The sequence below is a fragment of the Octopus sinensis genome, linkage group LG1, assembly GCF_006345805.1.
Source record: "Octopus sinensis linkage group LG1, ASM634580v1, whole genome shotgun sequence".
Classification (NCBI taxonomy): domain Eukaryota; kingdom Metazoa; phylum Mollusca; class Cephalopoda; order Octopoda; family Octopodidae; genus Octopus; species Octopus sinensis.
This window is the reverse complement of record NC_042997.1, coordinates 52,129,607-52,143,286: the sequence shown is the minus strand read 5'-3', so window position 1 is coordinate 52,143,286 and position 13,680 is coordinate 52,129,607. Positions and strand designations below refer to the sequence as shown.

The following is a 13,680-nucleotide window of genomic DNA, read 5'->3' as shown; positions in this document are numbered from 1 at the left end:
TAACAGAAACAAGGACAAGTGTTGGGTGGATTGTATCGGCAGTGTAAAGGTTCAGCTTTGTCATACACTGTGTCATATGAAATCTACTTCAGAATTACATTAAGGGTTATAGTATATGTTGCATACCAAACCGTTTGCTCTATTGTTCAATAAGTAGGTAGCCCAATTGATCAAACAATTGAAAAACTCATCGTCGAAACGAGCGGAGGACCCATTTACGTTTTAAGTTACGGAAGATAGATGACTATAGATGACTTCGGGGAAAGAAGGAAGATAAATGATTAGAAAGGTGACTAAGTTAACATAAGGAAGATAGACAGATGGTTAGATGATTACTGAGGTGACAGAAGAATGAATCGACACAGAGGAAGATAAATGGCTAGATATATTACATAGGTGAGAGAAGGAAGATTACTTTGATAGAAGGAACATGCATGGATTAAAAGATGATACGTTCCTTTTCATATTGGTAGAAGCACGAGAACAAGAACACAGATGTGATGGCATTATCTGTGCAGACGGAATTTCCTTGTGTTGGCATCAACATGAAGTCTATGACTTCTTTTGAATCACAAGGAATTATGGAATAGTATTGTTATTAAATTTAGTATATGAAGTGATTAGTTTGGGTTGCTGTGGTTAGCTATTGTGAGAGGGTAGAGTGAATTGGAAGAACGTTGGAAAGTGTTCAAATTTCGCCAAGATCAACTTTGACTTTCATTCTTCTGGGCACTAGGGTCAATGTAATCGACTAACCCCTCCCCTAAAAATTTCAGGCCTTGTGCCTATAGTAGAAAAGATTGTTATTATTATCGAGTGAGAGAAGAGTGCATGCCATCAAAGTGACACTGAGGTACAAATATACGAGGCCCGGTATACTCATCATGACTACCCGTCTGATAAAGGTACGCAGGAAATGCATCTCAACCATATGCGCGCGATATTGTGATCTCATATAAGATAAACAACACATGACTTTGCAGGTGGGGCCCAGTTAAAATTTTCTTCATATCGAGTAGCCTATCCTGCTCAAAAGGTCCTCAATAAGGTTTGTTTCAGAACGTTGAACGAAACACCTATGTTTCCTGAGGAGAATTATTCAAACCCCAAAGAATTCTTCTCAACACATGGCTACGGTGCTCCCCAACGGCTTCCGCTCGTGATCAGAGATGTGCATATCGTCAGCCACCAAAGGACATACTCAACTAGTTACGGTCAAACAACTGACAAGCAAATCTGTGGTATTGAGCAGAATTTTTGCTGTAGCTCATCTTTTATACCAAGACAAAATATATACATGATAACACTTCTAATCAATTAAAATGGGAAGCTACGAGAGCCAGTGCCTGGCACTGCATCAGGGCAGTTATTATTATTATTATTATTATTATTATTATTATTATTATTATTATTATTATTATTATTATTATCCAGAAGTTTCATTTTTATCACGTGCTTTAATTGCACTACTGAACGTATCTCTCTGTGCCTTGAGGATGTGCTGTGGTTTGCTGTGCTCTTATTTTCACAGTTTTGAAAGTGTTTTACGTAGAATGTGTGCAGTGCCTAGTAGTGCTATTTTCAGTATGTTATATATACTTGTAAGTTCTAGTGTTTTTGTTAAGTGTTAGCCTGAATGTTTTTTTTATCATGCCTAATGCGCCTACAATAATAGGAATTGTTTCTGTTTTTAGCCTCCACATTTGAGTTTCCTCTATTTCCAGATCTTTGTATTTTGAAAGTTTTTCCGTTTCTTTTAGAGAAACACTGTCATCTATTGGTATATATACATCGATTAGAAAGCAAATTTTTTTCTTGGTGAGCTCTGACAACTATATCCGACCTGTTGGCCTAAATTTCATTTTCTCCGTGCATTGGCATATTCCTGAGTATGGTTGCTTTCTCATTTTCTGTGACCTTTTATGGGGTGTACCTATACCATATTTTTTCTTTTGTTATTCCATAGTGTTGGCATAGCTTCCAGTGTATATAGGTCCCAACTCACTCGTGTCTGTGAATATATTCTTTCTTAGCCAGGACTGGGCAACCAGAGACAATATGGCTTATTGTTTCTTCTCTATCACCACATATTCTGCAGTTACTTGTATTTCTTTTCCATACACGTTTTTGGTGATTTCTGGTGGGAAGGCTTTGATTTTGTGCTGCAATTAAAAAACCTCCAGTCTCTGCTCTGAGTTCTGAGCTTCTCAGCCATAGTTTGGATTTTGCTTCGTCTGTTTCTTTTCTGTTTAGATTAACCCAATATTTGCCATGTAGGGGCTGGGTGCATGGCCTAATGGTTTGGGTGTTGTGCTTACGATCGCGAGACAGTGGTTTCAATTCCTAGACCGAGTGGTGCGTTGTGTTTTTGAGCAAAGAACTTCACTGCGCGTCGCTCTGCAATCGCATCGACACCTGACGCGTGGTACATATCGATTTGATGGAGGGAGTGACCTTATGTGCAGCACGAACATTTGATCACTACAAACAAATCATCTGTGCAGGTCGTTCGGCAAAAGCTGAATACTCATACATCATCTTCGACGGGAATGTGCATCATCATCATCATCATCATTTGATGAAAAGTTTCAGCTTATTTTGCTGGGTATGATGGAAAGTGTCAGCTGTCCAGAGCCAGTAGACTCAGGTGACACTTGTTTACTGGGCATGCTTCAAGAACCCGGCAAAAAATTCTTGCAGTTCCAAGCAATGCTGATTTTTGTCGGTGTTCTCTCTTTACATTTGTACCAATCTTTTTGAGCCATATTGGTAGTTGAGTGCTGATACTTCCAAGTGCGCCAATTATTATTGGTATCACGTCTACTCTCCTCATTGACCATAACCTTCGTATTTCTCACTTCAAATCATCGTAGTTGTTCAGTTTTTCTCCTTTCTCTTTGATCCTGTTGTCATCGGCACATGCTATGTCGATTATCATATCCAGTATCTCATACTATACGTTTCTGGACTATCAGAATATATACACCCCAATGTGTATGAATTCGATTTTAAAACAGTCGATATCCTGTTGTAATAGCTACACCCTTCTCTCCATTACTTCCCTCAATTATAACGCTGAATTCTGCCGCAAGAAACGTTTTAAATCTTTTTATTTTCATTTATACCACCCTCCGTTGAAATGGTAATATAAATGGAAGTATAGGTAATAGATTAAAATTACAAATTTTAATCTATTACAGCTTCCATTTAGTTTAGCCACCAAACACACACACACACACACACACACGCACACACACACACACACACGCACACACACACACACACACAAGCAAGCGAACAGAAGTACTGGTAAGCTATGTGTGTGTATGTATATATATATATATATATATACATACATGAAGGAGGAAAGGTCTTCCTGAGCCATAGGCTCATACGGCCAGTTTCCCGAATTCTGTTGTGTATATATTCCCCACCCTGGACGGGACGATGGGCCGTGACAAGATTACTCATCTTGCCGGGTGATTGGAATGGAGCAACGGGAAATGAAGTGTTATGCCCAAGAACACAACACATCACCCGGTCCAGGAATGGAAACAACAATATTACGATCATGAGTGCAACACCCTAACCACTAAACCACCCGCCTCCACACACATATAAACAAATAAATGAACGGAGGTACAGGTAATAAACACACACACACACACACACACACATATATATATATATGTGTGTGTGTGTGTATTTAGACATCCGCTACAGAATCCAATATGTATTCAGTTTGTTAAATTACCATCTTTTTCAAAATCAGTCCTGGAAATATTACTGGAATACTATTCGTTAAAAGGTTTCATTCAATTTCAATCTATATGCAAAAATAATTTCTTTTACATTTTCACTCTCACGTATTTCGAATGTTTTATTGTATTCTGATTTATTCGGACTAGTCCTCATCTGGGTCGAAATGAGAACAATCTGTCTCTGTTGATTGAATCAAGTAGGATTAAATAAAGTATATAAATGGTTTCAATAAATGAAAAACAAAGAGAAAAGATATTGTATTACTTTATATTTCTTGATTAATGGCCCCATAATATTTCGGGAAGATTCCACTTTTCAAATGCATTAAAAAATAATCAAAAATTTCGGAGAGAGATCTGTTGCTGGGAAGCTATTTTAGTGTGTTGTGACGAAAAGTATTGCTTTATTTTCTTTCTGCCGGGAAAAGAAAACGCTTTTGTTACTCTCAGTGTAGCTCAGGCTTTCAGCAGAATTATGTACTGGAGTCCATTCCCTTCTTTAAGGGCGCTACCAATCCTCCTCTCACTGAACCGAGAATTCAATGCAACTGATACCAGTTGCAACTGACGCCTGCTAAGATGCTGGCAGACAAGTCTTGTATGAAAGTATAAAACTAGTAGGGTAAATTGTCCTAACAGCTGATTTCCCCCGTTGCACAATCACTTACGAGCAACAGTATCTCTGCTACTATTACTGGCTTTGCGCTTTACTTCATGCCTTCTGCCGAGAATTGTGATAGGGCGCAGAGATAGTTACCTAGGTTCACTATCTTTCCGGTCTCTTACAACCCCAATTGTAGGTTTGTTGCCACGCTGCACCTCTGCTATGTTGACCCTTTGTGACTTAGAGCACACGATTTACTCTGACAGCACAAACTTCATGTTTTGCATTGAAGAAATAACTGAGGTTTATTCGCGTCGCTAGCGCATCAATCAAGATGCATTTCCTAATCGCCTCTTAATTTGTGCATTAGTTATCCTCAAATCAATTTCTCTCAATTGTTACTTCCTTGCTAAATCCTGTAAAATCTATTCGAATTGCCTCTTCAGAGCTCACCATTACCAGTCGTTGATTATTGCCTCCTCAACTAGCGCTAGACTAATTCGATAGTACGGTTACTGTAGTCTTCGAGCGTCTGTGCAGATCACTAATTTGTAGTCAGTGTAGTCGTCAGGTTGACACTGTGACCATTCTGTACCCCATTTGCCCTCTCTATAAATGCCCTATCCAGACGCAGTTTAGATGGCTCGATGCAGTAGCTTCATATCTGCACGGTTTCAATCGGTATCTATCAGAGAGTTAAAACTGCATGAATAGATTTGCAAGGCTTTTGCACCATTCCCTCTCCAGTCGGCTAACTCTATATACACCTGCGTATATTTAAAATGTACTACGAATTTTCCAGTAACACGAAAGAGTAGCAGGTGATGCAGTATGTAGTAGAAATCTTCCTGAAACTACCAAGTGTTGAATAATAATAATAATGGTTTAATTTTTGGTTCAAATAGTGGTTCAAATTTTGCCTCAAGGGCAGCCATTTTTGGGGAGGTGATGAGTCGATTACATCAACCCCAGTGTTCAACTGGTACTTAATTTATCGACCCCGAAAAGATGAAAGGCAAAGTCGACTTCGGCGGAATTTGAACCCAGAACGTAAAGACGGATGAAATGCCGCTATGCATTTGGCTTGAGGTGCTAACCATCCAGCCAGCTCACCGCCTTAAACAACAACAGTAATAATAATAATAATAATAATAATATAATAATAATAATAATAATAATAATAATAACTCTTTCTACTATAGGCACAAGGCCTGCAATTTGGGTGAGGGGATAGTCAATTTCATCCACCCCAGTGTATAACTGATACTTATTTCATCGACCCCGAAAGGATGAAAAATAAAGCCGACCTCGGCGGAATTAGAACTCAGAACGTAAAAACGGACGAAATACCGCTAAGTATTTCAACAACAACAACAACAACAACAACAACAACAACCTAACTGACTGGAAGTGTTATCATGTACATATTTTGTCTTGATATAAAAGACAGGCTACAGCAAATATTCTGCTCAGTACCACAGATTTGCTTGTCAGTTACTTGACCTTAACCAGTTGAGCATGCCCCTTAGTGGTGATGATATGTGCATCTCTGATCACTAGCGGAAGTAGTTGAGAAGCATCATAGCCACGTGTTGAGAAAAATTCTTTGGGGTTTGAATAATTGACCTTTGGAAACATGGGTGTTTCGTTCAACATCCTGAAACAAATCTTATTCAGGGCCTTTTGAGCACGATGGGCTACTCGATCAGAAGAAAATTCTAAGTGAACCCCACCTGCAAGGTCAAGTGCTGTTTATCTTGATATGAGATTATGTCGCGCACATATGGTTGTGATGCATGTGCCTGGTGTACCCTTATTAAACGAGTAGTCATGATGGGTATACTGGGCTTCGTATATTTTACCCCAGTGTCACTTTGATGGCATGCATTGCTCTCTCACTCAATAATAATAATGATAATAATAACAATAATAATCCTTTCTACTAAAGGCACAAGGTCTGATGAAATTTGGGGGTGAGGAGGAGACCAGTCGATTACATCGACCCCAGTGTTTCACTAGTATTTAATTTATCCATTGTTATTATTATTATTATTAATAATAATAATAATAATAATAATAATAATAATAATAATAATAAGTAGAAGAAGAAGAAGAAGAAGAAGAACAACAACAACAACACTATGTACAAAACCAAATATATGGCACACTAGGTGTAACACTAGCATGAACTTCCAACCTGTTGTCTCTTGTGGTCTCTGGGTGAGTCTTAGAGCCAACTTGTACAAATGTAAAGCAAAATTCAAACGTAAATTGATAATAATAATAATAATAATAATAATAATAATAATAATAATAATAATAATAATAATGACCTGATGCAGTACTAGGCAGTGGCAATGCTCTGATGCAGTACCAGGCCTGTGACTCTCATGGATTCTGATCTTAACTTATTGGAAGTGTTATCATGTACATTGTTTTGTCTTGGTATAAAAGATGGGCTACACCAAATATTCTGCTCAATACCACAGATTTGCTTGTCAGTTGTTTGACCATAACCAGTTGAGCATGTCCCTTAGTGGCTCACGATATGTGCATCTCTGATCATGAGCAGAAGTAGCGGGGGAGTATCATGGCTGTGTGTTGAAAGGAATTCTTGGAGCTTTGGAAAATTCACCTTTGGAAACATGGGTGTTTCGTTCAACATCCTTAAACAACCCTTATTCAGGGACCTTTTGAGCAGGATGGGCTACTCGACCAGAAGAAAATTCTAACTGGGCCCCACCTGCAAGGTCATGTGCTGTTTATCTTGATATGAGATCACCCTGTCGCGCACATATGGTTGTGATGCATGTGTCTGGTGTACCCTTATCAGACGGGTAGTCATGATGGGTATACTGGGCTTCGTATATTTTACCCCAGTGTCACTTTGATGGCATGTACTGCTCTCTCACTCAATAATAATAATAATAATAATAATAATATATGTCTGAGGTCCTTGTTGTGACTTGACTAAAGACTCAGGTGCATTTCTACCTACACTGTGTTACAAAGGAATAATAATAATAATAATAATAATAATAATAGGGGGAGCATCATAGCCATGTGTTGAGAGGGATTCTTTGAGGTTTGAATAATTCATCTCTGGAAACATGGGTGGTTCTTTCAACATCCTTAAACAACCCTTATTCAGGGACCTTTTGAGCGGGATGGGCTACTCCACCTGAAGAAATTTCTAACTGGGCCCCACCTGCAAGGTCATGTGCTGTTTATATTGATATAAGATCACCATGTCGTGCACATATGGTTGTGATGCATGTGCCTGGTGTACCCCTATCAGACGGGTAGTCATGATGGGTATATTGGGCTTCGTATATTTTACCCCAGTGTCACCTTGATGGCATGAATTGCTCTCTCACTCACTCAATAATAATAATAATAAAATAATAATAATAATAATAATAATTAATATTAATTAATAATAATAATGATTAATAAGAAGATTATCATACCGGATTCAGCGACATCATCAATAGTCTTATTCATTTTGTTAGCCATATAACCCAAGACTGGGAAAGTTATAAAACCTGCTAACAAACTTGTTCCACTGTTGGTTACGGAAAATATAATACTGTCCCTAAAAATTAAAAGAAAATTTTCATGAAACTAATGGAAAATCATCTGAAGACAACAGAAACAAAAGAAAAACATTTAATTTCACTGTCGGTGTGTGTGTGTGTGTGTGTGTGTGGTGTGTGTGTGTGTGTGTGTGTATTAGCGCGTGAGAATGCAATAGTATACTAGGTTTTATTTCTAATCGTTTCAATAATAAACCGTTCTGGAAGCCAGACCAAACGATAGATTTGTCAGCTGTATGACAGATTTCCTGAATGTATACGAAGTGTTGATAACTGTTGATCACATCGATCCACAATAGATTTCTGGACGGAAGGATGAAAGGTAGCGTCCATTCCGGTAGAATTTGAACATAGAACTAAAAGAAATGATACTCCAAACTATTTAGATTTGCGATCTCTACCTTAGGTGTCCTTGTTAATGATCATGGGATTGCAACTAGAAAGTTATCCTCCGAGGCAAAAGTCCGCGCAAGGTTGTTTATGGAAGACCAGCAGTTGCCCATGCGTACTGGTCTCTCCTCTCCACGCCGCCGATGTTATCCTAGAGAAAGGCAAAGGCCGATACAGCTTGACACTAGTGACATCGCGATGCATTTCTATAGCTGAGTGAACTGGAGCAACGTGAAAAATAGTCTTGCTCATTCAATGTAGAAATAATTACAATTTTTAAAATAATATATGTTACTGGAAATCTATCCAAGTTTTGAATCATAAAGCTTTAGCTTCCTTCAACATTTTTAACACACTTTTAATTACTTCCCAAGGTTTTGTTTTGTTCATGATTACAAGATCTCTACCGGGTCACTGCCAAGCCAGAGAGATTATACAGAGCAAATGTTAAAGAAAAGTGAACAGATAAAATGTCCTTCTGGCAAATAAAAGTCTATAGCAATGGTTCTTACCCACTTTTTTGTAGCAACACCTTTTAAATATTTGGTATGCATAGCGCTCACCTAAGTGGTGAGTGAGGTAACACGACTAAACTAACTTAATATGAATGGTAGACAAGCTGTAAAAGCTTTTAAGAGTGAAATGATAGAAAATTAACGAAGACAAAAGTTATAAATTTACTTTATACATTGCAAGTTAATGACTTCCCTGTGCTTGAGGAGACCTCATTTTATTTTGATAACAATTACTAGTTTTATCATGTAGAATATAATTACTATTATAGATAAAATTTAGTATGTTATGTTACCTCACCTGAGTTTTAGGGGGTGTTTATATCTGTGGTATATATGTAATATTTGTTGTGAGTGAGAATGTTTGGGTTAAATTGTTAGCATTATGTAAAAGTGCATGTGTCTTTGTGGCAAAGTTTCCGTACTGGATAGAAAAAATTACTTATTTGTGTGCAAAGTAAGTTTAGATATTTGTTGATATCTATTTTTCGCAAGTGGGTGCCTGCGTAAACACTCTAGCTAGTAGTGATGATTTCAAAACTTGTTGCAGTCGAGATAGAGTTTACTGATTGTTCCCAGTCTGAAGCGTTACCTGGAAACCCCTCATACTAAGCATTGCAAATATGGCTATAATGACTTGAGTAGTGTTTCTTAACCGTGGCTCTCAGGGTCGAATGCGGCTCTCAAGCATCTTTTCGGCGCGCCACCACCCGACAGTCTTCTCTTATAAACATAATAAATGTTTCTTTAATTGACTTGTGCTTTACATTTTTTTTTTTTTTGGTGCGGCCCTCTAAAAATACTCAGGTCTTGGATCTGGCCAGGATATTAAAAAAAAGTTGAGAACCACTGTTTTAAAGAGAAGAATTTTCTGGAAACTAGTTTCCTCTAGCCTTTGTGGTGTCTGAACAAGAGGATACAAATATGATGCACAGACAGGGCTGGCTGATAATCAGTTTTGATTGGCCAACTCCACATAAAAAAGATTCCATGCAAGAAAAAAAAAAAGTAAATACACCGAAAACCGACGAGCCATGAACAAGAGTTCAAATTTTAAATATTTAACTGGACTTCTTGCTGCACAGATTTTCAAAGCTGTAACCATAAAGCTTTGAATTTAAATTTCTCTGATGTCGACTTAGCTTTACATTCTTTCGGAGTCGATAAAATAAGGACTGGGATCGATGAATTCGACTTAACCACCCCTCAAACATACTGGCCTTGTACCAAAATTTTAAATAAATATTATGTTATTTCCTTATCGGTGCTTGTCTCTCGCTACAGTATTAGATAATTCTTCTGCCTAGATTTGTCCCACATTCTATAGTAATTAATTTTATCAGCATGTATAGATCAACTCAACATTACAAATTACGTGCCAATGATGGCTCTTCTATGTGGTCACTATAAGTGCTTGAAATAGTAACCAAATGTTTCTCAACTCACAGCCAACAGTGTGTTAAAAGGACACATTGGGTAACATAGTTCAGGGCACTCTATGCACGAAAACAACGGTCAGGGGGACACGACTGGAATTCCGTTGATTACTGATCTGCTGGATTAGAGCTAACCTGGAGCTAAAAAATAACAAGTGCAGATAAATTTGATTTTGATGCCGCTGATTATAGGGAAAAATAACTTCCTTCTGAAATTTCGGATATGGACTTAAGTTTGCAATCTTTTTTTTTTTCTATTTGCCAGTCCCATGCTAGTTATAAGAATTGACCTACTGTATGAAGGCGGTTAATTATAAACTACTTTAGGAATCCCAGCAGCAAATTTAGGACAGAAAATGAATCTACTGTCTGGTTTGATTGAAAAGACAATCGTAAATATATTCCAGAGGAATCTCAAGACTTATAGTGTATTAAATGACAGTCTTTTGATGAAGTTTAGCACACACATACATACACATATGTATGTATGTGTATGTATGTATGTATGTATGTATGTATGTATGTATGTATGTATATGCGTGTATGTACGTATGCATGTATATTCACACATAACATCAACACACCATGAATGACAGTCGTTCCCAGAAATGAGAACTAAATATTAAAGGATTTAATATAATAAATGATTAATTCAATAACAAATATAATTCAAAACATTTAAAGACAATTTGAGATTTTTCATTAAAAACATTTTTTAACGTCCTTTCATTATGTGGTAAATAACCACTGCCAAGAACGTGTAGCCTCACATCAAATTCCTTGCAGGTGCTATTTTGATGTGCTTCCCGCATTGAAACAATACAAGTTTTTACTTTGATTTCGCTGAAAACATTGGCAAAGCCAAGTGTTTGAAGATCAACAAAAGTAACAGCATTCGAAGTATCAAAGTTTGATATTTCACAGAAAATCTAAATCATTTAAATATAATATACTGTACTTTTCTTTGCATAATAATATACCCGTTTAATGAGAGAGAAATCACTATATAAATAAAATAATTGTAACGTTTTGAAGTTACCTTTTTACGTTAACACTTGGCTAAATTGTTTAATGCAAGGTATAACATCTGAGATTGACAGGAACATCAGTATTGATGAGTCACTAAGCATTAGTTCATTTTGTGAAATAAAATGTTAAGCTTTAAATTCCTATTTACTATTTAAATCAACCCAGTGTTTTAATGATTTTAACCTGGGAATTTTCCGATGGTTTAAAAGTGACATGTAGATATGATGAAATGTGCTATGGAGCACTGTGTGTTTGAAATGTGAGGAGAAAAAGTCGAAATTTCGAAGTTATTGCAAATCTTTTCCTTGTAAAGATTAACAAATATATACTCTACTAAAAAGTATTGAGTACTCCTTTAGTTTAAGGATAAATTGTTTTATATATAACTTAACATAAAAACAAACATCAATATATACGTAAATGGCATTCATTTTAATATATCGCTATTTCAATATAGCGGCCTTTTGCGTACATCGTGTGCATGTGAACACTGTTTCACACTGTTTCAGAAAATACTAATATCAAAATTAAATTCAGATTCGTTTGAAGATTAACCCCCTACCCATGACTTCTAATAATTAAAGCAGTCCATTACATTTTTTTTAATCAAATGATTTAAAAAATTTCTTTGGGTTTATTCATTTTGTTTGATCATGTTTTGTCTTAGTGTGACAAAAAATTCGTGCTGGACATCACTTTCCAAATGTATAATCTGTTGTTGGTTTGATCATTTCTATAATAAAAGTTGGGGTAGGTGGGGTGGGGAATAAATGCATAAATGAGATGTCATCAATCGATAGTTAGACGCTTTTCATAAAAGAAAACCCGTTTGGAAGAATTTGTTGTTTACTACAATTTCGACGTCACTTTCTTGGCTGTAGAAATTCAACGACTGTACTAGCCTCATCCCTAACCTTTTTAAAGATATATATCGGTTATCTAATATACAATTTTAATATCTATTTAATATTTAATTATGTGTGGCTGAGATAAATTAGGATAAATTAGAAAATGCGCTGAAATCTGTGTTGTTTTAAGCTCAAGTAGATGATATACTTAGGGCGTATTTTTAGCTGCCATGACATCATCAGTCAGAGATTTATGACTACATGTCTATATTAATTCCTAGACACATTACAAATATTAGATATGTTTCCAAAATAAAACTGAAGTGCAGGTGTAGTTTATCTAGAACAGGTATCTGTTTAGTGATATCAACATTTTTGAATTAACATTGTCGACACGCTGACTTGTCAAAATTGATTTATAAGTTTTATAATGTATTATCAATTTAGTAACTTTAAATCTCTAATTTAACATGGAAACGTAATTTAGGCGTAATATAATGTTTAAGAATATTTTATTCTAGCAGATTTTAGCTCAGAAGTGAAGTGACTCACAAATGAGTGAGATTTGATTGCAACAGTAGAAAGGGTCCCGGTTTCGATTTTCAGTTGATGGAAGACCCTATCATTTCCTGATAAAATCCCTTTCTACTGCTTCAGTCAAATCTCACAAAGAGCGTACCGTTTATTTAACAGCATTTGCCACTCGTGTGATAATTACAGTTGCTTGTTACAAAAAAAAAACATAATAAAACAAAAACAATAATAATAATTTCACTATTATTGTAAAATTATTTTAAATTATAATTCTAAGTACTGTACAATGATCGATTTTCATTCATGTTTTCTCTGATTGTTGAAAATAATCTAATTATATTAAGATTAGTCTTTAAGTGATGATGAGAAAAAACAAAACTAGATATGATATAACATAGCATGAATCTAAGGTATTACAAATGAAGAATATAATTATTTATTTCAAATATTAACATATCCAAAGAGGAAAAGTGATTTGGTACTTAAGTAAAATAACTATTGATAGTATGAATGATACTACATAGGAAGAGCTCAGAGATAGAAGGCTACATAATATCTCAGGTAACTACGTCTCAGGTGTGACTGACTCTGACCTGGGGTAGAATTAAAATTCTCAATATCTTACATTGATTTGCTAATCTTAAGTCAGCATTAAAATATATCTGACTAGATATATCTCAAAGGTGACGAAGATGACATTTATAAAGACAAAATGAATATGAGATGAAAAATTGCTTGGGTCACTTGAAGGTTCAACAGATTATACATTCTTTCTTATTTTTCAAAATCCAGTCTTCTGCAGTTGAAAGAAAGCACTATGCTCAATACGGGAAGCCATATTTTGAAAATATTTATCCGTAAAAATGTAGCACACTTGATCTCACCATTTGCTTACCTCCTTCAGCGTTCTGGTTTAACTCCTCTCCAATTTCTTCGGCGTCTTTTTTTGGAGACAGGAGTCGAAATTGTG

General features: G+C 36.1%; 1 protein-coding gene across 1 annotated transcript in view; it reads right to left on the bottom strand.

The window, feature by feature from the left end:
• Positions 1 to 13,680, bottom strand: part of LOC115212939 (sodium- and chloride-dependent taurine transporter) — a 100,732-nt gene that overhangs the window by 20,593 nt on the left and 66,459 nt on the right. The window contains exon 7 of the mRNA XM_029781788.2: positions 7,836 to 7,960. Coding sequence (XP_029637648.1) covers positions 7,836 to 7,960 — 125 coding nt within the window. The remainder of the gene's footprint in view (positions 1 to 7,835; positions 7,961 to 13,680) is intronic.